The 26,788-nt window shown below is 47.5% G+C and overlaps 1 protein-coding gene across 1 annotated transcript in view; it reads right to left on the reverse strand.

Moving 5' to 3' along the window:
- The window catches only part of LOC147113688 (catenin alpha-3-like), a 3,852,991-nt gene that overhangs the window by 1,889,672 nt on the left and 1,936,531 nt on the right, over window positions 1-26,788 (reverse strand). Inside the window, exon 9 of the mRNA XM_085994990.1 lies at window positions 14,774-14,926. Within this exon, the coding sequence (XP_085851116.1) occupies window positions 14,774-14,926 (153 nt within the window). The remainder of the gene's footprint in view (window positions 1-14,773; window positions 14,927-26,788) is intronic.

The raw sequence follows: 26,788 nt of genomic DNA on the forward strand, positions 1-26,788 counted from the left end.
GCCAGCCCAGCGGCTGAACCTGTTCGCCGTCAACGGGGTGTACCCAGCGCCGGTTGCCATGCCGAGAAAAGGGAAAGCACTGAAGCCGACGCGCAGGCTGTGAATCTGAAAGCCAGCGGCCGTCGCCTGTGGGGGAAAGTGTACCCCTCCCGCTAGGGAAGAAACGCGGGAAGCCGCCATTAGGCAGGGAAGAAGACAGAAGCGGGAAACCGCCATTGAAGTGGGCGGGGAGAGAAGATAAGCGCGGGAAACTGCCATTTTCGCGGGAAAACCGCCATCTTAGAAAAAAAATAAAAAATAAGTTAAAGAAATAATTCGGGGTGTTATCAGAAAGAGAGGAAGATGCCTAAGCGTGGTAACATCAACGATTTTAATGCCGAGGTAGAAGACTGGGCCACGTACGTGGAACGCATCGAGATCTATTGTGAGGCCAATAAAATAGAAGAAGATGACAAAGCTATAACCTTGCTAAACTCGATGGGCGCGAAGACATACGGGCTCTTGAAGCATCTACTATCACCAGCTAAACCGGCGGATCAGACTTTCGATGATATTGCGGCTGTTCTGAAGGATCACTTGAACCCCACACCGTTGATGTTGGCGGAACGATTCAAATTCTATGCGAGAACGCAACGGAAAGACGAAAGCAACGCAGAATACTTGGTCGAACTGCGTAGACTAGCGAAATACTGCCAGTTTGGAGGGAATCTGACAGAGGCATTGCGAGACAAGTTCGTGTGCGGGTTGGCAAAGGAAGGAACGCAAAAGCGACTACTCGAAGAGAATGACCTTACACTTGACAGGGCTGTCCTTATTGCAGCATCGCACGAAGCCGCAGCGAAGGGAACTGCGGAAATGCAGCTAAAGACAGCAGCACTAAGTGTGGATCAAATTACCTCGACAACAACAAAATGCTATCGTTGTGGGAAGACAACACACGACCAGAACCAATGCTGGTTTAAGAACCAGGAATGTAGGAAATGTGGCAAACTGGGTCACATAGCTAAGGTATGCCGGTCAGGGAAGAAGACCAACAACCAAAGGACCAACAACCAAAGGAAGCCATCACAGGAAAAGTACAACAAGGTACACAAGGTGGCTGAGAAGAGTTCAGACAAACAGAATTCAGATTCAGACCCAAACGGCCAGGAGCTGGGTAGTCTGAGAATTCACAATGTGAGTAAGGAAGCTGACCTACAAACTACCTGGGTCATGCTAAAAATAGCTGGAATCCAAGTGAAAATGGAGTTGGACACTGGATCAGCTCTATCAGTCATAAATCGAAGGGATTACCACCGGCTATTCTCACATATACCCTTAAGAGATACCAAGTTCGTATTGCACACATACACGGGGCATAAAGTATACCCCATGGGAAAGATAAGAGTCAAAGTGAGAGATAGGGGTAAAGAACACCCAAGAATGAACTTATACGTACTACATGAGGGAGGACCACCACTTCTAGGATGGGAGTGGATCAAGAAAATAGACATGGAATGGCACTATCTAAAAGCCATAACGAGTGAGGACTCGGTGCAGACAATCAGCTCAGATTCTGAAACGGATGACGATAAGACCAACCCAAATATGAAAGACAAGGCTGAAATGGACTTGCCGACGAAGGTTGGAAAAACGAAGGCATGCATAAAGGCTTATGCTCCAGAGAAGAACAAAGTTTCAGAACAGAACTCCACCGAACAACGACAACCTAGTTTGACAGAAAATTCTGAGCCTGTTCAAGTTACGGACATATCCATGACGGAAGAACACCGAGCTCGGGCTCAAACTTATTTCAAATTACGACAACAATTAGAACAATTGAGTTACCGTCTCGTACAAGAGATGAAAACAATGAAAAAGTTCTATGACACCGAATGGGAGAATCTGGAAAGACAACAGAAGCAGCTAGCTCAAGCAGAGAGCGACCATAGAGCCATCGTGACCAATTACCGATCACATCTCCCTTATGCTGTTCAGGAGTTAGAATATTTGCAGGAAGAAGCAAATGAAGAGGAATCTTCAGGAAGCCAGGATTTTATTCCAGTTCTTCTCTACGACTCCTTACAAGCAGAGTGTGAGAAGTTGAAAGAACAGTATGAACAGGCCCAGGCTACAATTCTGGAAGGGGTTAACTCGGCAACCTCCGAAAAGCTTGTTTCAGTGGAAGCATATGAGCAACTGAAGGTTGAACATGAGCAAGAAGTCCAAAGGCTGCAGGAAATTCTTGATGAGCTCAAGGCCAAGACAGACTCATCGGTAGAAGTTCCATCCATAGATGAGAAATTAGAGGTGAAAGACATGGCAGAACATGAAAGACAAGATGTACAAGAACTCATAAAAATATTAAAGGAAACCCAAGACAAATATGGGGCGGCAATGACCGAGATTCAACAACTTGAAGAACAGATTCAACTGGGAATCCGTTCAGTGGAAGAAAAGGGAACTGTAAGAAACACAGAGACTGTAAGAATGGCCTCTGAACATGAGCTAGAGAGCATCAAGGCGCAACTTCTCTGAGCGCTGGAAGCCAAAGTACAAGAGGAAAAGAAGGTGAAAGCATTGGAGGAAAAGGTGGATGAAATGGAGAAGACTCTGACCCACAGTGTTCCCGTGGAAGAGTTAACGGTCAGCCAACTCCTTCATATGCTGAAGGACAAGACTCTACAATGGGAACAATCTGAACACGAGCTTCAATCTTCAAAGGGAAGGAGTTCGGAGCTCTCAAAAGTTATGGAAATAGCTGAGGTTGCAATACAGATTTTACAGGGATGCCAAAAGTACGCTGAATCACATCAATGTGAACAGCAGAATGTTGAAACAGCTGCTCCAGTAGAAGGATTGAATAGCCTGATCAATCAATCCCCGAGGGAAGGGGAAGTATTGAAATCACAAACGAGGTCATTAGTGAAGGATTTGCAGGAAACCCAGGAAGAGCGGGATGAATATGAACGCATGAAGAAGTCTCTGCAGGAAAGATGTCTAGGGAGGGAACAACAGTCGGCTAACGTCCAGTTGGGTACGGAAGAAGTAGCAGGCCCTCTCGCTAGACTAGCTCAGGACGACACCGAATATTACCATGACCTGTTGAGTGACACGGAATATTACAATGACTTGGTCTGCCCAGCTTGTGATGAAAACTCCCAAAGTGCAGAAATTAGGATGAAGCACTTAAAGTCTAAGGAACATAGGGAGATGGTGGCGCTACAGCTGGCAGCGGATAAGGGAGCCCCGAGAGTCTCCAAGAAGCAGAAAAGAAAAAGACGAAGCAGAAGACGATAACCATCTAAATCATTATCACTTCTATCAGATCATGCACGTGGGCCCCACGAAGGGGGGCCAAATCAGTTGGAAAGTAGGAAAAATTACCAAGGCAGTCCAGCTGTTTGTAAAAGTCAGCACTGCTGGTTCAGCAGGACGGAAGTTCAAGCTGTTAAGCCAAGGGAAAGACTATTGGATGAGTCACGCTAGAAATGTGAACCGGCTACACCACAGAGATGTTGTTCGGACCGAGTCAAGACCAGAGACTGAATCTGTGAACTGTTCCCGCAGAGACTGAATCTGTGAACTGTTTCCCGCAGAGACTATATCTGTGAATTGTTTTACATGAAGTTGATTATATGTTATGTTTAATGGGGAATAAGTATGTTGTAAGCTAAAAAGGGAGGATTGTAGTGTATGTACCCGTCTACCTTTAAGAGAACTATTGTATGTAACCGTTCACCTTTAAGAGAACTATTTTAGGTGTGGCACGACTTTGTTTGGCTTCTGTATACGGTAATACCGACGGTGACCACACCAGTATATAAGTGTTGTGCCAGGAGTTATTGGGCAGATTCGCCCTGACCTTCGAATAGTAAAGTCCTGTTTTAAGTTACTCTTGGAGTCTGTGTATTAATTAACTAAACAACCCACAGACTTTACACTTACCACTCTGGTGAGTTAGGAAAATTAGTTTGAGAGTTAAAATTCGCCAGAAGAAAAAAATCCTATAAAATGTACAAACTCCTGCCTTTACTTATCTACTTATTTCAGCAATAATCTTGCTGCATCCCCGATTTCCTTCAATCCACCATTGGTGGCCATGTCTTCTGTTGTCTAGGCCCTAAGCTCTGGAATTCCCTCCCTAAACCTCTCCGCCTCTCTAGCTCGCTTTCCTCCTTTAAGACGCTCCTGAAAGCCTACCTCTTTGACCAAGCTTTTGATCACCTGCGCTAATGTCTCCTTATGTGGCTCGGTGTCAAATTTTGTCTGATAACGCTCCTGTGAAGCTCCCTGTGATATTTTATTACATTTAAGGTGCTAAATAAATGCAGGTTGTTGTTACCTATTTCAATAATCAGAGAGTTGCAATTTATATCTTGCATTTCAGACTAGAGAAAAATAAAATACAAATAGCATCCTTTCAACATATTAACAATTAGTAAAGTACACAAGTGAACTCAGCATAAAGGTCTCTTCATCCATGGAAAAGATCCAACTTCTATCCATCATTAAACAAGACACTCATTTGATCTAGCTATCTTCCACTGCAATAAGGGGCTACATTCAATTTATAACCACAGGAACACTCTCCCTATGAATTATTTTGCACCTTGCAATGATAGCACTTCTGATATTAGGTAGTATGTAAGTTAGAGACATTCCTTTCATAGTTGGTATCAGACAGAGGATCAGTTTGCCCATCGGGTGGAAGCAGACTGATCCAGATAGAAAGGCTGCGTGAAGTTCTGTTAGCAGAGGTTGAATTTATATATGGCTTAAAATAGAGTTGTTGCTGGGCATAAGGAACTCTAAAACAAGTTCAAACTGAGTGCTTTATCACCACACCTACCTCCCAAACACCTCAAAGTGCTTCATATTCAATGGATTCCTTTGGAGTGATTGTTTGTGGACAAACACAGTGGCCAATTTGAGTTTAGTACAATCCCACAAGCAATGGGTAAATGACCAGTTTATTGGGATTTAGCAGTTGCCGAGAGAAGAATGGTAGCAAAATACTGCAGATGCTGGAAAACCGAAATAACAACAGAAATTGCTGGAAAAACTCAGCAGGCCAGGCAACATCCATGGAGAGAGAAACAGAGTCAACTGAGAGAAGAATGTTTGCCAGAATAATGGTGTAGTAAGATACTGGACTGATACCAGAGAGACTGGACCATTGGGAGCTGATCAGGGCAATCCACATGGAGCGGGACCTGAACATTATCAAATGCAGTAAGTTCAAACTCTTAGCAGTTAAATAATAGAGTGACAACACAAGAGGGTAAATTCAGTGATGCTGGATTCAGAGTGAGCTCTCACTCACCGGGACAGCAAGTCACACAATGTTATGTAACTGTGCTCCACATTACTGTTAAGTGTGACTCCGCACTGAGAGCACAACATTGCTGAGTATACCCTAATATTTATTTCAGCAGATATTCATCAGCAGATTCAGGGGGCAATCTGTTACTGATACTGTGGGCAGGTTTCACCCAAGCACTTTTTTTCCCAAAACGGATTGTGGTAACTACCCTGATAATATTTAGCTTGGATCATCAACCACTCCCCCCACTCCCTCACCCCCTACTGTGCTCCACTTCTCCTCCCTACTGTGCTCTGCTCCCCTTCCCTATTGTGCCTTTTCTCCCCTCCCCTCCTACTGGAAAAGCTCAACAGGCTGAGAAGACTGGGGATTGACCCGATAGAGGTCTTTAAAATTATGAAGGGGTTTGTTAGGATGGACACAGAGAAGGTGTTTCCACTTATGGGGGAGTTTAAAACTAGGGGTCGTAAATATAAGATGGTCACAAATAAATCCAATAGGGAATTCAGGAGAAACTTCTTTACCCAGAGAGTGGTGAGAATGTGGAACTCGCTACTACAACGAGTAGTTGAGGTGAATAAACACATGAGGGAGAAAGAAATAGAAGGATACGTTGATGCAGTTGGATGAAGTAGGGTGGGAGGAGGCTTGTGTGGAGCATAAACACCGCATGGACCATCTTCCAACATTCGATGGAATCTGGAACAGTACCCATGGATTGGAGGGTAGCTAAAGTTACCCCACTATTCAAAAAAGGTGGTAGGGAGAAAACGGGGAATTACAGACCGGTAAGCCTGACATCGGTAGTGGGGAAAATGCTAGAGTCCATTATAAAAGATGTAATAGCAGAGCACTTGGAAAACAGTGACAGGATCGGACAAAGTCAACATGGATTTACAAAAGGTAAATCATGCTTGACTAATCTACTGGAATTTTTTGAGGATGTAACTGGTAAAATAGATAAGGGAGAACCAGTGGATGTGGTATATTTGGACTTTCAGAAGGCTTTCGATAAGGTTCCGCATAAGAGATTAGCATGTAAAGTTAAGGCACATGGGATTGGGGGCAAGGTATTGGCTTGGATAGAAAACTGGTTGGCAGACAGAAAGTAAAGAATTGGAATAAACGGGTCTTTTTCCGAGTGGCAGGCAGTGACTAGTGGGGTACCGCAGGGATCGGTCCTTGGACCCCAGCTATTCACAATGTATATTAATGATCTAGACAAGGGAACTAGATGTAATATCTCCAAAGTTGCAGATGACACAAAGCTGGGTGGGCGTGTGTGTTGTCAGGAGGATGCCAAGAAACTCCAGGATGATTTGGACAGGTTGGGTGATTGGGCAGAAGCATGGCAGATGCAATATAACGTGGATAAATGTGAGGTTATCCACTTTGGTGGCAAAAACATGAAGGCAGATTATTATCTGAATGGCAATAGATTGGGAGAAGGGGAAGTGCAACGAGGCCTGGGTGTCCTTGTGCACCAGTCGCTGAAGGTAAGCATGCAGGTGCAGCAGGCGGTTAAGAAGGCAAATGGTATGTTGGACTTCGTAGCGAGAGGGTTTGAGTACAGGAACAAGGATGTCTTGCTGCAGTTGTACAGGGCCTTGGTGAGACCACACCTTGAGTATTGTGTGCAGTTTTGTTCGCCTTATCTGAGGAAGGATGTTCTTGCCATGGAGGGAGTTCAGCGAAGATTCACCAGGCTGATACCTGGGATGGCAGGAATGACGTATGAGGAGAGATTGGGTCGATTGGGCTTGTACTCACTGGAGTTTAGAAGAATGAGAGGGGATCTCATTGAAACTTATAAAATTCTAACAGGACTAGACAGACTAGATGCAGGAAGGATGTTCCCGATGGTCGGGGAGTCCAGAACCAGGGGTCACAGTCTAAGGATAAGGGGTAGGCCATTTAGGACAGAAATGAGGAGGAATTTCTTCACCCAGAGAGTGGTGAACCTATGGAATTCTCTACCACAGAAGGCAGTAGAGGCCAATTCATTAAATATATTCAAGAAGGAGTTGGATATATTTCTTAAGGCTAAAGGGATCAAGGGGTATGAGGAGAAAGCAGGGACCGGGTATTGAATTTGGATGATCAGCCATGATCACATTGAATGGTGGAGCAGGCTCGAGGGGCCGAATGGCCTACTCCTGCTCCTATCTTCTATGTTTCTATGCTTCTATGGACCAGTTGGGCTGAATGGCCTGTTTCTGTGCTGTAAAATTCTATGTAATACTGTGGCCCACACCCCAGCTCACAATGGAACCACTCTAAACATCATCACTGTGCTCCTGACCCCAGACTGCTAGTAAGCAACATAATAGGAGATCAACAGTACGTTTTGGAAATAATAGCCCAAATTTTCCCACTCTGATGAATTTGAAACACCATGGGATGAAGGACAGCACAAGTGGCATCGTACACAAACCACAGACTTCTAGTCGTTGGGATGGGAGCGACTAGCTCCCTTGTTGGACGTTGTACTCTAGAGAGCAGCTGGACTGCTTGAAGTCTAATCGGGATAATGAAATTGTGGATTGCTCCTTAATTGTGAGCATGAAGATATTGAACCGTCAGTAGAACAGCAGCAATATTACACTCTAATGAGGCCAGGGAACAGTGAACTGACACAAGGGTAGCTGGACTGCAAGGCTTCTATTCAGAAGTTGGGGGGGGGCGGAGGTTGGATGGCACAAGGGGTCGGAGACATAGAGCAATTGTTTGTGTTGGGTGCTTGCCTTTTCATTATTAACTAAAGGTGGGAGGGGAGGAACATAATTGAAACTTAGCTTTCTGAGAGAGAGATGTGACGTGGCAAGATCTGGCCTTGGCATTTACTTATTTAACAAGCACTGAGCACAGTGCAGGAGAAATAATTGATCATATGCTGCAGTTCATTTACTGGAATATTAAGTATCTGCAACCATGTACACCAGATACAACTATTCAGCAAGCTCAAACAATGAGCAGTAATTATAATCATCTTTTCACAAGGCGTTCTTAACCCAAAGGCAATACAGGTTATAATTTCATTGCTATTTCACTTCCAGTGTGTTTCTTACCCATTGCCAATAGATGATAAATAAACCTGTACTACTCATTTATCACCATTAGAGACTTAAATAAGTTTCAAGTGACTACACTCCAAAAGTACTTCATTGGCTGTAAAGCACTTTGAGACGTCCGGTGGTCGTGAAAGGCGCTATATAAATGCAAGTCTTTCTTTCTTACATAGGTGCCAGACATGGCTCAGTGAGTAGCACTCTTGTTTGAGTCAAGAAGGTTGTGGGTTCAAGTGCCACTCCAGGGGTGTGAGCACATAAATCTAGGTTGACACTCCAGTACAGTACTAAGGGAGTGCTGCACTGTCGGAGGTGCCGTCTTTTGGATGAGACGTTAAACCAAGGTCCCGTCTGCTCTCTCAGGTGGACGTAAAAGATCCCATGGCGCTATTTTGAAGAAGAGCAGGGCAGTAATCCCTGGTGTCCTGGCCAATATTGCTCCCTCAACCAACATAACAAAAACAGATTATCTGGTCATTATCACATTGCTGTTTGTGGGAGCTTGCTGTACGCAAATTGGCTGCCGTGTTTCCCACATTACACCAGTGACTCCATTTCAAAAAAGTACTTCATTGGCTGTGAAGCGCTTTGGGACATCCGGAGGTCGTGAAAGGCGCTATAGAAATGCAAGTCTTTCTTTTCTTTTTCTTTCTCTCTCTCAGGTGGACATAAAAGATCTCATGCCAGTATTCTGAAGAAGAGCTGGAGAGTTCTCCCCAATATCCTGGTCAATATTTATTCATCAAACCACAAGACTAAACAGATTATCTGGTCATTTTCACCTTGCTGTTTGTGGGAGCTTGCTGTGCACAAATTGGCTGCCATGTTTCCTACATTACAACAGTGACTACACTCCAAAAGTACTTCATTGGCTGTGAAGCACTTTGGGACATCCTGAGGTTGTGAAAGGCGCTGGAGAAATGCAAGTCTTTCTTTTCTTTTTAATACTTAGTCGCATCTACAGCTCCATTAAAAAACAAACAACACCTAGGCCTAGAAATTCGGTATAGCCGCGTTTGGGGCGCTAGTCCTGGCGATGCGCAAAGTTTAGCGCCAGGCACAATTTAGTGCCACCTAGGGTTGCAGCACCCCTAAAGGTGATTGCGGCGCTAAATCAGGCGCTGCACGCTACTCTTAAGGTGCTAACCCGGCGGCGCAACCTAATTTCGCGGCGGTGGGCGCAGCGACAGTGCTGTCAATGATCACTTTCCCTGAGACACACTGGCGCCGGCCAGCTCTTAAAGAGGCAGGTCAATTGGCATCACCAGACACACTCACTGCCTTGTAGGCCTTCAAAGTGGTGGGAGTCTACCTGTGGCGCACCAGCCTCGCAAGACATGGAAAGGGTGAGGCAGAGGGCGGAACGCCTCACTGATGGGGCATTGGATGCTTTGGTTGGCGCAGTGGAATCAAGGCCAAAGAAGATGGTCGGAATGTGATTTATGTTTTGGACAGTCTCCCGGGTGTGAGAGTCAGTTATGTGTCAGTGTATTAGTTTTGCTTTCTGTTGCCATAGCTTTCTCATGTTTGAAGGAACCACATTTTGTGTAATGAAACACTTTCTTCATTTACAATGGCCATGCCTGCTATTTACATGCATCTTGCCCTTCACAGGCTTGGGGGTATCAGACCGGTTCCATTCCTGTTCTTGGAATGGCAGCAAGCATTCCGTGAGAGGGGCCTAGAAGCTACTTCTGATCAGCCTCTGACGCGCAGCCTGAGAAGAGCCACTCGCGTAGAAGTTCAGGCCAGCAGGCATCTTCTCAGCCACCGACAGAGATGTCCTGCACCTTATCTGAGGCTGCAGATCTGGCTGAAGCAGCTGGCACAGCTCAGTCACCACCTCCTTTCTAAATCGCAGCCTTCTGACACACTGCTCCTCCGGCACGTTCATGTAGGAAAACTGCTGTCGGAAAACCCTGCCAGCGTAAGGTCTGCTGTGGCGACGTCTGTTGGCCCTCCTCCGTCTGGCCATGCCCACCCCCCTCTCCCAGCGTCTCAGTGCCCTTTCCAGATGATTCAGCAGCAGGATGCTCCCCTCCAATGCAGCCCCCATAATAAGTGCCCACAGGAAGGTTCCCCGTTGTCAAGGCTCAACAACAGCAAGGTGATGGTCAGAAGGCTGAAGATCGTCTGCCTGCGCTGGCTCAGTGGTCAAATGGCTCTCAGTGTGCAGCTCAGTAACTCTTTGTAGCTCTCGAGGAAGTTGTGCTCCAAAAATGGCTGCTGCTTTTAAACCACACCAGTCCCCTTTAAATAACGCTCCTCCAGCCCGAGAGCGACTTGGTAAAGTTCCAGGTAAGCTGTCACTATTAGCGCCAGGTGCAACGGAGGGGGGCGCCACTGAATTTCCGGTCCGGGGCGCCCAAAAGGCGTTGCACACTCAAATGACGTCATAATCAGCCTGCGCCCATGAGCGGGTGCTAAGATTTAGCGCCGGCACTAAATGCATGCTCAATATGGGGCGAGGCGCTAGGCGCCCTGCGCCTGCACGGAAATTGGCTAGCGCCCCACTTCTCGGCCTCTTTAGGCATTAATCGGTGGCGCTAACAACCGAATTTCTCCCCCCTAGACTTTAGTTACTCTGAAAGTGTTCAACATTTCCTGCCTTACATGGTTTTGTGGTGCTATTCAACAATAATAAGTAATCATTGCTGTCTGGCTTTTCATTGGAATCTTTCCTCAGTAATCCTCATCATTGTGAGCCAGAGGGAATGGCCGCGTGCAGCCCTCCACACTGCAATACCCCAACACCCCTGTCACCACAGCACACAACCCACAGGTCTACCTTACTCAGTGAATGATCAGTCTCCTGTCAACCATTACAAATGAGAGGATCTCCTGTGGTGTGGCTCATAGTAAGATGGAGATTATGCTGCTTTATAATCGGAATGGTGTACTAGATGTCACAGAGTGTACTGTTATACTGGTGGAGCTGGGTTTCAGTCTGGAACGGTGGCATAGTGGTTATGTTACCGGATTAATAATCCTGAAGTCTGGACTAATGATTCCATGAGACATGAGTTCAAATAGCAGCTGGAGAATTTAAATTCAGTTAATTAAATAAGCCTGACATAAAAAGCTAGAGGGAAAAATTTGGTTGCTTTGCGCCTCCAGTTAGTGACCTAACTGGGTGCAAAGCAGCTAGTGCCCAGGCGCGGCGATGTTAGCGCCGCTCGCGAAATTGACCAGTCGTTTTGCGGCAGCGCTAAACACTACCGCCACAATCTCCTGCGCCCGCAGATCGTGACGTCAGTCAAGCGTGTAACGCCCCGGTAGTGTCCAGACCGGATACTGAGTCACACCTCCTGCCTTAGCACCTGCCGCTAGGAACGACAGGTAGAGGGGAGCGTTTTCAAGTTGGGAAGGGGCTGGGGAGTGCTATTTAAAGGCGGGCACTTCCTACCTTTTCTTGTCGGCAAAATTTTTGGTTTTAACGCTGTCCTGAGGAGTTTTGATCCTCAGCACCACTTTTGAGGTTCCTAAGCGCCGAGCTCTTTCCCTGGGCCTATCCATTAGTGCTTCCAACACAATTGCTTTAGAGGTCTCTCCAGGCCAAGATTCAAGGCTGCAATGAGCAGGGAGTGGCTGGCCAGCAAGATGGCCCCTCCTCTTTAAGAACTGGATGGCGCCAGTCTGGTAATTGGCATTGCCTGAGCTTCGGTAGCGTTCTGAGGTAGCGCCTCGTTCCCTGATGTTTGCGCCTTAAGAGACGTGTGTAGCATTTGATTTAACACTCAAATCACCTCCAGGAGAGGGGCGTTAGAGGCGAATTTTGCAGTCGGAGGCGATAATTAGCGCTGGGCGCTAAACTTTGGGTCTGGACGATAGTAGCACCCCAAAAGGGGCGGTGCCAAATTTATCCCCCCTAGTACCAGTAAGGGTGACCATAAAACTATCAAATTGTCATAAAAAGCTGTCTGGTTCACTAATGTTCTTAGGGAAAGAAATCTGCTGTCCTTACCCGGTCTGGCCAATATGTGACTCCAGACCCACAACTGCCCTCTGTAATGGCCCAGCAAGCCAATCAAAGGCAATTAGGGATGGGCAATAAATGCTGGCCTAGCACAGCGATGCCCACATCCTGTGAGCACATTTTTAAAAAAGATAGCCTGTCCACTTGAGGCCAGAAAACCTAATTGTGGTAAATAAGCAATTAAAGATTAATTACTGTTGTGAGGGAGCAAGCTTGTAAAGTTTGGGCTCCAGGTTAGAAGGAACCAGCCTGAAACAAGTTATACTGATACTTTTGTAGGACCTTGTAAATTTCCATCTCAACATTTTTGACACACTAAAGCGTGACATCTGAGTGTGATATCTGAAGTGTGGCCAGTTTTCTCCAAAAGCCTTCTCATATTTATGTACTTCTCTTTTAAAACCTATTACGAATTCTGCTTCCATCACTCTTTCTGGTAGGGCATTCCATGTCCTAAAACCCTCCGTGTAATAAAAATATATCCTGTCATTCTTGTGATGATAACCTTAAATTTGTAGTTACCAACTCACCAGCCAACGGAAATAGCTTTTTTCCCCAATTCACCTTATCTAAACCTCTCATAACTTTGAGCAAGTCTATCAGATCTCCTTCTAACCCATTCTGTTCTAACGAAAAGAGTCCCAGTTTTTCTAGTCTCCCTTATTAACTAAAGGCTCTCATTCCTGGGATCACCTTAGGGAATCACTTCTGCACACTCTCCATGGCCTTGACATCCTTCCTAAAACAAGACACCCAAAACTGGACACAGTAACCTAACTGCGGCCTACCCGATGATTTGTACAGGGTTAGTGTTGCTTCCTATTTTTACACTTTCCAAGTCTTGCTGAACTCTTTAGGGATGTTTTAATTTCATGTATTTATCTGGTTGTTTGGAGGGGAAGTTTATGTTTCTCTTCAAGCATTCTTGACCTCCCCTGATACCAAAAAAATCTTTAAAAATACAAGACAGAGTGAGAAAACACAAAGCAAAAACGAAAAAGAGCAAGGCACTGGAAAATATGAAAATAAAAACGAGTACAACAAAGCATATGTCTCTTTAAGCGCTCCTTCTCTTTGGGACTTCCCATTTTGACCGCTCCAGATGGGTGGGCAGAGCCCAGAGTGCGATCCCATCCTAAACAGAGGGGAAATTATGCTAGGGAAAGGTGACCACACATTAGAATATTAAAATGAAGCTCTCACACAGAGTAGATGATCGGATTTGGGCAGGGATCCAGCCAAGGTGACCCCCATCCCATTCCCTGTCCAATTCTCCGGCCCTTGTAGGATCGTTCAACACCAGTGGGACCACTTCCACTGATCAGGAAGCCTGCTCCGTCATCAAAGCTTCTAAACTTAGGTGTCAACTGGTAAACCTCTGTATAAACAATGTCCTGTACAGTCCCCACCATGTAAACCGCCCACGGTTAAATTGGCCAATTGTTTAAATCGGGACAATAGCGCAAACCATTTGCCGTTTCCATTATTGTCAATTACGTCTCCATTCACAGTGCGTTAACCACGCTGGGTATTTCGGGCAGAGGCAGGTGTTCAGTGAGTAGCTCACACCTCGTTAAGGTGCAATTACCTCGTACGCTTCATCACCTCTCAGTGATGTCAGCTACAAGTTTGGACCTTTGCAGAATTCTCTTCAAGAGCTCCCTGATTAACAAAACAGCAGCACTTCCACAGATCTTTTTTTGGCCGTGGTATCAGTTTAGGAATTTCAGTTTAAGGATATCGCAGCAGAGCATTCGTGTTGAATTTATCTGGTTCGTACATTTAGTTTCAGTAAGTTGATCATTTCAACACTAATCAAAAACATTTGTTTCTAATCCACCACGTCTTTGAAAAGGGTACGTTTGTAGGATTCCAGTAAGATTCATATAAGCAATCCACTGCGTGTAGCGGGCAAATCGCCTTAGCACCAACACACCCAATATGAGCAGTGGGGACTGCACTGGAACAAGAACAGAGAAATATTATAACTTGCACTGAATTTAAACCGTATTTATTCCATTCCATTGAGGAAAGCAGGACTAGATTGCTATTCACAATTGCTAAGGTCTCACAACACAATCCTGTCAACTAGCAGGTTTGGAAGAAATATATGAATGAAAGTTCTGTAACAGAAGGTCTCGCAGCATTTCCAGTCCACCAAGGGATTAACAACCTGAGAAAGTCAAGTTCTCCACCTGCTCACTTTAAGTACTGATGGAATGTGAATTGTTAATCAGCCACAACAGGTCTTATACTGTAATATACCTGTTTAACTCAGATATACGAGCGGATATTCTTCATAATGTTTGACAACACAAGAAATACACGTTCAGAATTCAATCAGAACCTTCTAATAGTCAGAGTGTGAGTCACTTACAAATCGAGAACAGTGGATGTGTGTAAACCAATACTCCAGTCACTTACCTCCACCAGCTTACTGGCATGCTCTCTGAATATAGCTGCATATTCTTTGATATCCTTTTCATTTCCATTTTTTGCAGCTTCAATCAGAACCAGGAGTGGGACAGTGGTGTCCAGGAAGGAGTCTGACAGGTGGTCAATGATAGCTTTCCGCAGCTGAAGTGGAGAAAAACTAGTTGTTAAAAGACAAGCAACTTTCCCATCAAACTAGAACACACAAGAAGCAGAATCATAGAATCTTACAGCACAGAAGGAGGCCATTCATCCCATCGTACCTGTGCCACCTCTTTGAAAGAGCTATGCTATTAGTGCCACTCCCTTGTTTTGTCCTGGATGGTGTCGAGCTTCTTGAGTGTTGCTGCAGCTGCACTCATTCAGAGCAGTGGAGAGTATTCCATCACACCAATAAAACAATAAATTCAGGCAGCTACCTTCTGGTTGTCTGAGCCAATTATGATCTTTTTGGTGACATGAAGCCTTTGAGATGTGAAACCCTAGAGATGTGCGTTGGACATTTAATGATATACTAGCGAATCACCTGTGTCTTCAATCATGGTGAGTTGGTGGACACGCTCGTTAATAACGACAGGTGTGGTGTGATTCACAACGTATTATTATATACTAGCTGGGGGAGCCCGGCTTTGCCAGGGCTGTTTTGGGCCGGTCGGTTTAAATCGAGTCCCAGTCTTTGGGGCCTCTCTGTGTCCCTCTGTGAATCTGCTGCTGGGCAACATTTAAAATCGAGTCCCAGGCTTTTGGGCCCTGTCTCTGTGTCCCTCTCTCAATCTGCTACCGGGCAACATTTCTACCTTTTAATACCTTGAAAGATGAAAGTGAAAGTACTTATAAAACGTTTTTGGTAAATCTTATGTTATTTTTAAAAGAGATACTAACTTTTTCGAAGCTGGATTAGCAGAGTAGTTTGAGCTGGAAGTAGTGAAGCAATGGCTGCCCGATGCCTGAGTTGAAAAGCATTAGTCCCGCCCACAGACACAGCGATTGGCCAACCATCAGGCGACTGAACTGTAGGATTGGTCAATTGTGCCGGCACAGGATTGGTCGACCTTGACGTCAGTCAATCAATGCTACTTAGCAGATAATGAGTTTAATTTTGAAGGTTTTTTGCATAACACGCGAACAATTTTTGTCTGGCCGAAACGTAAATACGCTTAGGACGGTTCTGGAATCGTCAGCTTTCTTTCGACGTAACTTTCGAGTTAATTCAAGACAGACAGACAGACAGACGGAATGACAGACAGAAGTATCCTTTTATATATATAGATACTGGTAGATCTCCCTTGGCATTGCTCACAGGCACTCTTTCTAATGTTTACCAGCGATTCCCGCAGCCTAATGCTGACAGAGGTTCACTCATCGCTTTAATGCGGCAAATTTACTGAATTGCATGACAGACAAAGGGCACAGATACCGCACACCACACTGGACAATACACATACCCGGTGCACTGATCAAGGGTTAACTGAGCATTGCTTAAGGCTTTTGAGTGTTATAAAAGACATTCGATAACCCATGATTTTACCATCAGTGTCAATGAGCAAGTCTAAATGCCGTACAACAGACATGCCAGTATCCTGACTGGCACTTATCAGGTGTAATAAGCAGTCACTTCAGTCTCTGAAATGGAGCAGGGGGAGCCCGGCACAGCTGTTTGGGTGGCAATCTTCCCAATCAACGGAACCTTCTAAACAGAGCAAAGCCAGATTTACTCAGCAGGGACTGAAAGCCCTGTTAGAAGGTGTGAGAAAGATGAGAGAGTGATGTTGTGGGACAGATGCCCCCCCCTCCTCCCACCCCCCACCCCCCACACTCCCTCACACCACAGAAGCACAAGGTGTAGCAGAAAGGGTCAATGCTATGTCCAGAATTCTCAGGATCTAAAACAAGGTCACAAAAAGAGATGCCAAATGTGAGGGCAGCTGCTGAGGTAAGAACCGTACTGCTGGACATGGAAATAATCTGCCACAAGTACACAAGATTTTAATGGTGGAAGATATTAACCAATAGCAACCCTCACCAACATTGGGGGACTTGTGCCAAAATTGGGAGAGCTGTCCCACAGACTAGTCAAGCAACAGCCTGACATAGTCATACTCACAGAATCATACCTTTCAGCCAATGTCCCAAACTGCTCCATCACCATCCCTGGGTATGGCCTGTCCCACCAGAAGGACAGACCCACCAGGGGTGGTGGCACAGTGGTATACAGTCGGGAAGGAGTGGCCGTGGGAGTCCTCAACATTGAATCTGGACCCCATGAAGTCTCATGGTTTCAGGTCAAGCATGGGCAAGGAAACCTCCTGCTGATTACCACCTACCGCCCTCCCTCAGCCGATGCATCAGTACTCCTCCATGTTGAACACCACTTGGAAGAAGCACTGAGGGTAGCAAGGGCACAGAATGTACTCTGGGTGGGGGACTTCAATGTCCATCACCAAGAGTGGCTTGGTAGCACCACTACTGACCCAGCTGGCCGAGTCGTGAAGGGCATAGGTGCCAGTCTGGGCCTGCGACAGGTGGTGAGAGAACCAACACAAGGGAAAACCTACTTGACCTCATTCTCACCAATCTACCTGTCGCAGATGCACCTGTCCATGGCCGCATTAGCAGCAGTGATCACCGCACAGTCATTGTGGAGACGAAGTCCCATTTTCACACTGAGGACACCCTCCATCGTGTTGTGTGGCACTATCACTGTGCTAAATGGGATAGATTCAGAACAGATCTAGCAGCTCAAAGCTGAGCATCCATGAGGCGCTGTGGGCCATCAGCAGCAGCAGAGTTGTATTCCACCACAATCTGTAACCTCATGGCCTGGCATATCCCTCACTCTACCATTACCATCAAGCCAGGGGACCAACCCTGATTCAATAAGGAGTGTAGAAGAGCATGTCAGGAGCAGCAGCAGGCGTACCTAAAAATGAGGTGGCAACCTGAGGAAGCTGCAACACAGGACTACATGCATGCTAAAAAGCAGAAGCAGCATACTGTAGACAGCTAAGCGATCCCAGAACCAATGGATCAGATCAAAACTCTGCAGTCCTGCCACATCCAGTCGTGAATGGTGGTGGACCATTAAACAACTAACGGGAGGAGGAGGCTCCATGAATATCTCCATCCTCAATGATGGCGGAGCCCAGCACGTGAGTGCAAAAGACAAGGCTGAAGCGTTTGCAACCATCTTCAGCCAGAAGTGCCGAGTGGATGATCCATATCGACCTCCTCCTGCGGTCCCCACCATCACAGAAGCCAGTCTTCAGCCAATTCGATTTACTCCACGTGATATCAAGAAACAGCTGAGCGCACTGGATACAGCAAAGGCTATGGGCCCCGACAACATCCCAGCTTTAGTGCTGAAGACATGGGCCTAGAAATTCAGTATAGCCACTTTTGGGGCGGTAAAGTCGGGCGGCCGCTAAAGTTTGCGCCCGGCGCAAAGTCAAGCCCCCTTCGCCGATATTCAGTTGCATCGCCCTAAGAGGTTGCTGCTGCGCTAAAACAGGCGATGCACGACTATCATTAGGTGCTAAGCCGGCAGCCCGGGGCGCTAACACCGGAAGTTGGGCGCAGGGCAGGTGCGGCGAGCTGCTGATTGCCGGCAGACACTCTGGCTCCGGTGAGCTCTTAAAGGGGGAGGGTGGATTTGTTTTTTGAAAGGCCGAGACTAGTGTATTTCTGTTTTTGGGGAGGGCTTCTCTCCATCAGTTTGTTATGTGGTACCGGTCTTCTTCTTCTTCTTCTTCTCCTCCTCCTCCTCCTCCTCCTCCTCCTCCCAAAGAAGGAGTGTTGCAAAACAGCTGCCTTTTCTACTGCAGGAGTGCCCTTTAATTTGCGCTCCCCGCGGCCCACCTCGGCTGTGTACCGTTCCACTTCACAGTCGTTCGGGCCGCCAGGCGCACAATGGGGCGGCGCGAGTGAAGTTCCAGTTCCGGGCGCACAAAGGGCGTTGCACGACGAAATGATGTCATGATCTGCGCGCGCAGATGAGCGCGCGCAATGACTTTGCGCCGGCGCTAAATGTCTACTGAAGTTGGGGCGAGGCGCAGATCGCGCTGCGCCTGGGCGCTAAGCACCTAGCGCTCGAGATCTACTCCTCCTAAGGCGCTAACAGCTGGCGCAGCCAACTGAATTTCTAGGCCATGTGCTCCAGAACCAGCCATGCCTCTAGCCAAGCTGTTCCAGTACAGCTACAACACTGGCATCTATCCAACAATGTGGAAAACTGCCCAAGTGTGTCCTGTCCACAAAAAGCAGGACAAATCCAATCCGGCCAATTACTGCCCCATCAGCCTACTCTCAATCATCAGCAAAGTGATGGAAGGTGTCATCGACAGTGCTATCAAGCGGCACTTACTCACCAATAACCTGCTCACTGATGCTCAGTTTGGGTTCAGCCAAGGCCACTCGGCTCCCGACCTCAATACAGCCTTGGTCTAAACATGGACAAAGGAGCTGAATTCCAGAGGTGAGGGAAGAGTGACTGCCCTTAACATCAAGGTAGCATTTGACCAAGCGTGGCATCAAGGAGCCCTAGTAAAATTGAAGTCAATGGGAATCGGGGGAAAAACTCTCTACTGGCTGGAGTCATACCTTGCACAAAGGAAGATGGTTGTGGTGGTTGAAGGACAATCATCTCAGCCACAGGACATCACTGCAGGAGTTCCTCAGGGCACTGTCCTAGGCCCAGCCATCTTCAGTTGCTTCATCAATGACCTTCCCTCCATCGTTAGGTCAGCTGTGGGACTATTCCCTGATGATTGCACACTGTTCAGTGCCATTTGCAATTCCTCAGATAATGAAGCAGTCCGTGTGCGAATGTAACAAGACTTGGACCACATCCAGGATTGGGCTGATAAGTGGCAAGTAACATTCACGCCACACAAGTGCCAAGCAATGACCATCTCCAACAAGAGAGAGTCTAACCACCGCCCCTTGAAAAAAAAAGGACATTCAATGGCATTACCATCATTAAATCCCCAACATTAATATTCTGGGGGTCACTATTGACCACAAACTCAACTGGACCAGCCACATGAATGCCATGGTTTCATGAGTAGTTCAGAGGTCTGTGGTGAGTGATTCTCCTCCTGACTCCCCAAAAGCCTCTCCACCATCTACAAGGCACAAGTAAGGAGTGTGATGGAATACTCTCCACTTGCCTGGATGAGAGTAGCTGCAAAAGCACTTAAGAAGCTCGACACCATCCAGGACAAAGCAGCCCGCTTGATTGGCACCCCATCCACCACTTTAAACATTCACTCCCTGGCGTACCGTGGCTGCAGTGTGAACCATCTACAAGATGCACTACAGCTTCTTTGGCAGCACCTCCAAAACCCAGGACATCCACCACCTAGAAGGACAAGGGCAGCAGATGCATGGGAACACCACCACCTCCAAGTTCCCCTCCAAGTCACGCACCATCCTGACTTGGAAATATATTGCCGATCCTTCATCATCGCTGGGTCAAAATCCTGGAACTCCCTCCCTAACAGAACTGTGGTAGTACCTTCACCACATGGACAGCAGCGGTTCAAGAAGGTGGCTCAGCACCACCTTCTCAAGGGCAACTAGGGATGGGCAATAAATGCTGACCTTGCCAGCGATGCCCACGCCCCGAGATTGAATTAAAATGAAGTAAGAATCCAGTTGCTTTACTTTCTGGAGAGCAAATGAACATACAGGGCTCGATTTTGCCAGGCCTGAGGAGGCGGGATTGGAGGCGTGTGAAGTGTTAAAATCGCAAAAAATGGCAGGCGGACCCGATCCCGCCTCCAACCCAACTCCGAGCAATTTTCCCAGAATCAGGGTTTCAGACACTGTTTCCATCCCACCTCCAGTTAATTGCCTCTTTAATCCCATTTTGAGAGGCCTTTCTGAATTTACCACTTTTCCCCCATGTTGCACGTCTCCTCTGGAACACGCCAGTTAATCCTGGCTGCCTCATAAGTGGATTACTTACTAACAGCTGCAGCTCCACCATTAAAAAGGAGTTTTCACCAATGATCATTTGCAGGTGGCAGAATTTTGTTGTCTCAGGTCTGGGGAGCTTTTAGCAGGCCTACTCATTGTTGTGGAAGTTTGGAGCCTGACACCCATCTCCAGTGTGACCTCCTGGGAAACCGCTCTTGCCACCTTGACTGAGCGCTTCCTCGACTGAGGCATATACCAGAAGCATGGGAACCACTTATTTCCTTTCCTCCTGGACATCAGATTCAGATGAAGACCAGCTGCGGCAACATCAGAACCATGAACAACAGCAGCACCAACAGCAGCGGCAACAACAGGAGCGCCAAGCTGCTGCTCACCCATCTGAAACTGCACAGGCTAGAAGGCGCCAGCACGTGACCACATTGCTGCCTGGGATGCAAGGAACGCACTCATGCTGGCCAGATTTGCTTAGCCTGCACAATCAAACACTTTTGCCTCGCATCTTCTTACCAGAGCATCGACAATGGACAAGAACCTACGGATTCCTATCACTCTGACCACCATACTGACAATTGCAAGTCGCTCTATTTCCTTAATGTGGAACTCGCATTTGCGAGATGACACAGGCCACAACTTCAAATGTTTGCCATCAAATCTGTTTATCATCACATTACAAGGATGGCTTGTCAAATAACAATACAACAGAACACCCAAGTGACTACCCTTGTGACTACTTGTGCTTTATCTTCCTCTTACGCGTGCTCCTACGTGGTGCTTCCCCTGTGGCTTCAGCAGATGTGGAAGCCCCTTGCTCACTTTCCTGCTGCTCCTGTCTCGACACATTTGGCGGGTGTCCTCTGGGGTTGCGAGCCGGTGAGGGCTCGGCAACAGTCTGCTGCTCCTGTGACTGTGCAGGGGCTGAGACACCCATTTCAATTGGGTGAGGACTCTGGTGGGGCTCTGACTGAGGGCTTTGCAGTGGCACGGTCATGTGAGTGCTTGGAGAGGAGCCCCCACTTCCTTGTTGTCTGCCACCAACATCCCTCTCATTTAAGCAAATTTAAGTGCACCCAGCACCAGCACAGATATGCACACCTCGGTGGGACCTTCGGGACATAGAGTAGAGTTGTCACCTAGTGTATCACAGCTCACAAGTGAGCATCAGCAGATGGTGGAGACAGGGACAGCAGTGGAGAGTCCTTGTCGGAGTGTGCAGGACTCTCCCAGCTCGGCTCAGCTGCATGTCGACCCTGTGCCTCTGGGTCCATCCAGAAGGAGAGCGGTGCTGGAACTCCAGGAACAGGTGCAGGAGTCTCTGGCAGGTTTTGTCTCCAGGGTGGCTACGAGTATGGAGTGAATGGAGGAGTCCATCGCTAACATGAGCAGAGCCTTTGTGGAGGCATTGGTGCATGAACGCATCACCACGGAAAAGATGGCAACCTCCGTGGAAAGGATGGCTACCTCCGTGGTAAGGTTGGCTACCATAGAGGAGAGGATGGCTACGGTAGAGGAGAGGATGGCTACGGCCATGGAGGAGCTTAGTCGCCAGGGTCTTGAAAACATGGTCATTGTTCAGGATAGACTGACATCTCTTGAGGAGCGATAGTCAGCTATTGAGCAGAGAAACCAGACCTTCATGGAAGTCCTCTGGAGTAGGAATTCCAGTGCAGAAACAGGTCCTCATGGCTCCCCTGAAGTGTAGCAAGGTGTTGTCAAGCTAGTCAATAGCTCTGAAGTGGGGTTGACCCATGAGAGGGATGTTGGTGGCAGAGAACAAGGAAGTGGGGGCTCCTCTCCAAGTGCTCACACGAACATGCCACTGCAGAGCCCTCAGTCAGAGCTCCACCAGAGTCCTCACCCAACTGAGATCAGCATCTCAGCCCCTGCACAGCCACAGGAGCAGCAGACTGTTGCCGAGCCCTCACAGGCTCGCAACCCCAGAGGACACCCGCCAAAGGTGTCGAGGCAGGAGCAGCAAGAAAGTGAGCAAGGGGCCTCCACATCTGCTGAAGCCAAAGGGGAAGCACCACATAGGAGCACGCGTAAGAGGAAGACAAAGCACAAGTAGTCATAAGGGTAGTCACTTGGGTGTTCTGTTATGTTTATTTTTGAAAAGCTATCCGCGATTTGATGTGATAAAAAACGTGATGGCAAACTGTTGAAGTTGTGGCCTGTGCCATTTCGCAAATGGGAGTTCCACATTGAGGGCTTACGGCAATTTGCAATTGTCAGTATGGTGGTCAGAGTGATAGGAATCCACAGGTTCTTGTCCATTGTCAATGCTATGGTAAGAAAATGCGAGGCAAAAGTGTTTCATTGTGCAGGCTAAGCAAATCTGGCCAACATGAGTGCGTCCCTTGCATCCCGGGCAGCAATGTGCTCGCGTGCTGCTGCCGCTGGTTGATGCGCCTTTACAAGCTGTTCGTTGTCGCTTTCCTCATCCTCCTCCTCATCCTCATCCTCATCATCATCTGAGGAGGCTATGCGATGAGCCACTTCTACCCCAGCCAGCTGCTAAGCCATGATACTGTGCCATGTTGTGAAGTGCACAGCAGACCACGACGATTCTGGAGACCCTGGCTGCTGAGTACTGCAGGACTCCACCTGATCTATCAAGGCAGCTGAATCGCATCTTCAGCAAACCGATGGTTTGCTCGATTATAGATCTGGTGGAAATGTGGCTGGAGTTGGAGTGCTCCTCAGCTTCGATGGATGAGCTCCTCAATGGCATCATTAGCCTCGTCTTCAGAGGATAGCCCTTGTCTCCAAGTAGCCATCCATTGGTTTGGCGGACTGAAGAGTGGAGGCACACTAGACTGCCACAGGGATGATGGAGTTATGGCAACTGCCAGGGTACTTGGCGCAAACATGCAAAATTTCCTTCTTGTGGTCACACACCAGCTGCATGTTGAGGGAGTGGAAGCCCTTGCGGTTGATAAAAATACCTGGATTGTGATGGGGTGCCTTAAGGGCCACATGTGTGCAGTCAACAATGCCCTGCACCCTTGGAAAATCAGCAAATCCAACCGCACGCACACTTACACTTGCTTGATCCTTGGAGAAGTTGATGTAATTGTGCTTGATGGCAAAGAGGGCACCGGTTACCTGCATGATGCAAGTGTGTGCGGCCACCTAGAAGACACCGCTGATGTCTGCTGTTGATCCCTAGAATGAGCCTGAAGCAAAAAAGTTGAGTGTGGTGGTGACTTTGACGGCCACTGGTAAGGGGTGTCTACCAGATCCTCTGGGCTCCAGGTCTTGCTGCATCATTGCGCAGATGTCACCCACTACCTCTCGTGAAGGTCTGAGCCTCCTTTGGCACTGCTGCTCAGTCATGTTGAGGTAGCTCATCCTCTATCTGTAAACCCTGTTTTGGGGATATTTCCTGTGGTGATGTGCTTCCCTGCGCTGACGCCTTCCGACCTGTGCAGCTTCAGGTGGGTGAGCAGCAGCTTGGCGCTCCTGTTGTTGCTCCTGTGGTTGGTGCTGCTGTTGCTCCGGGTTCTGCTGCTGCCACAGCTGGTCTTCATCCGAATCTGATGTCCAGGAGGAAAGGAAATAAATGGTTCCCATTCTTCTGGTATATACCTCAGTTGAGGAAACGCTCAGTCAAGGTGGGGAGAGGGGTTTCCCAGGAGGTCACACTGGAGATGAGTCTCAGGCTCCAAACTCCCACAACAATGAGTAGGCCGCTAAAAGTTCTCCCAGACCTGAGACAACAAAGCTCTGCCACCTGCAAATGATGATTGGTGAAAACTCCTTTTTAATGGTGGAGCTGCAGCTGTTAGTAAGCAATCCACTTGTGAGGCCGCCAGGATTCACTGGCATGTTCCACAGGAGATGTGCAGCATGGGGGAAATGTGTTAAATTCAGAAAGGCCTCTCAAAATGGGATTATAGAGGCACTTAACTGGTTGTTAAGGGCCTTAAGGGCCTATCCTGCCTCTTGGGAGTGGGGTGGAAATGGGGTCTGAAACCCCGATTTTGGGAAAATTGCTCAGAGGCGGTCTGGAGGCGGGATCGGATCCGCCCACCATTTATTGCGATTTTAACACCTCACACGCCTCCAATCCCGCCTCCTCGGGCCTGGCAAAATCGAGCCCATGGTATTGATATATAATTGTTGGGATCTCTCTTGATGAACCCTGCACCTCATTGTCAGAATTGTCGAACCATTTTCGTTACATTCGCTGGTCATTTTACTCCTTCAGTATTATACTGAAACCTAGATTATGTGCTCAAGTCTGTATTGGGGCTTTAACCCATTTCTGTCTCAGAGGCGAGTCACTAATGTTACTGCATTGCATAGTAATTCATTGGTTGTAAAGCACTTTGGGATGTCCTGAGGATGGGATAAGCTGCTAATAGATGAACCTTATTGACAGCATTCATATTTGGGAATGATGGGCTAGACAACATCTGGAATAGATTCCTTTACAATTCAGTTCCATGTAATGACTATAGAACGAACGGCACCTCACTAGGACTGGCTTAACCCAACTCGGAGATAGAGTCTGAGTCAAGACCCAAGAGATAGAGCTTGCGTTGGCCTGGGTCAATACCTGACTCATCACACTCCTTGTTTTTTTTTATCATTTATGTTGTAATTTTATCAGTTCTGTTGCTATTATTTCCTATATATTTTTCTGAACCTTAAGTATTTATACGACCTTTAACACTATTGATGACCTGGAATTCACTCTCATCCTTTTGTTCTAATCTGTTTGTCAATATCCAGGGAATTGGTTAAGTTTTTGAAAAGGGAGAATATAAAAGAATACAGGGAAGGAGGAGGGCAATGGGATGAGAATAGCTCGGCCTAGTTGAAGGACTAGTGTGAAGACTAGTGTGGCATAGTGGTTAGCATTGTTGCCTCACAGCGCCAGGGACCCGGGTATGAATCCGGCATCGGGCGACTGTCTGTGTGGAGTTTGCACATTCTCCCCGTGTTTGCGTGGGTTTCCTCCGGGTGTTCCGGTTTCCTCCCACAGTCCAAAGATGTGCGGGTTAGGTTGATTGGCTATGATAAATTGACCCTTAGTGTTAGGGGGATTAAATACGTGGGGTTACGGGGATAGGGTGGGATATGTGTTGGTGTAGGGGTTACGGGGATCGGGTGGGATATGTGTCGGTGCAGGCTCGATGGGCCGAAATGGCCTCTATCTGCACTGTGGGGTTTCTGTGATTCTGTGTGTGAGGAGCAATGGCCCCAGTATCCCATCATTTCTATGATTCTGTTCTGGAGTTGTGCTCAATTTACCGTGGAGGGACGGGAGTAACATGTTTCTGAGGGGACGGAAGGTTCCACATTCTATTTCATAGACTTCAACCAAGTGAGGTATGGTTCTCCAAAGTTATACACTGAGTCTCACAAGCAATCAAGTAATAACGATCTATTTTCTAATGCATGTTATTTAATTCTGAGAGACACTTCCATTGCCCCAGCTGCTCTTGAACAATCCCATTCCCTGCACTATTTCTCTCTACTTGTACTTATCCCAATAACCTTCAGTCCCATTCTTAACCCGACATTTATTCAACTTATGTTCAAGGGCTTATAGTCAACTGCTACTGAGGGCACGTGATTTTTTTCTTAAGTCATTCAGAACCTGGGTTTTCACTGCCTGAAGGGGCTTGGAAATTGGACTTGTGCAGCAATGGCTGGTAAGTTAGCGGAGCATTTGCTCCTCCGCACGCTGGTCTGTGCTGGCGCCAGTCCCGTGGCAATTTCAGCACCGAGCCCCATCTGCATGCCATCGGCAGGCTACGGAGGCCAATTGGGCGTCCTGTTGCAACTCATCGGTTTGGAGGTCACCAAGCTGAGGTGGCTGTAAATGAGAAACACTTACCGCTCCTTCGGTGGCCAGTAGCGGTCCCTTTAAGGACCATGGGTTCGGACGCCGTAAAACCGATACGCGCACCATTCAGTTTTTGCCCCCCTTGGCATCGGGGTCCTGACACAGGATTGAGGCCCAATCAAGGGGCCTATAATGTCAGTTTTCAGTGGGCAGCCCTGGGCACTCGGATGTTGGGATTTTACAGCCGGCACATATCCGGGTTGGGAGGGTGGTGT

The sequence above is a fragment of the Somniosus microcephalus genome, chromosome 8 (assembly GCF_052327205.1).
Source record: "Somniosus microcephalus isolate GS21.2 chromosome 8, FLI_Smic_1.0, whole genome shotgun sequence".
Classification (NCBI taxonomy): Eukaryota; Metazoa; Chordata; class Chondrichthyes; order Squaliformes; family Somniosidae; genus Somniosus; species Somniosus microcephalus.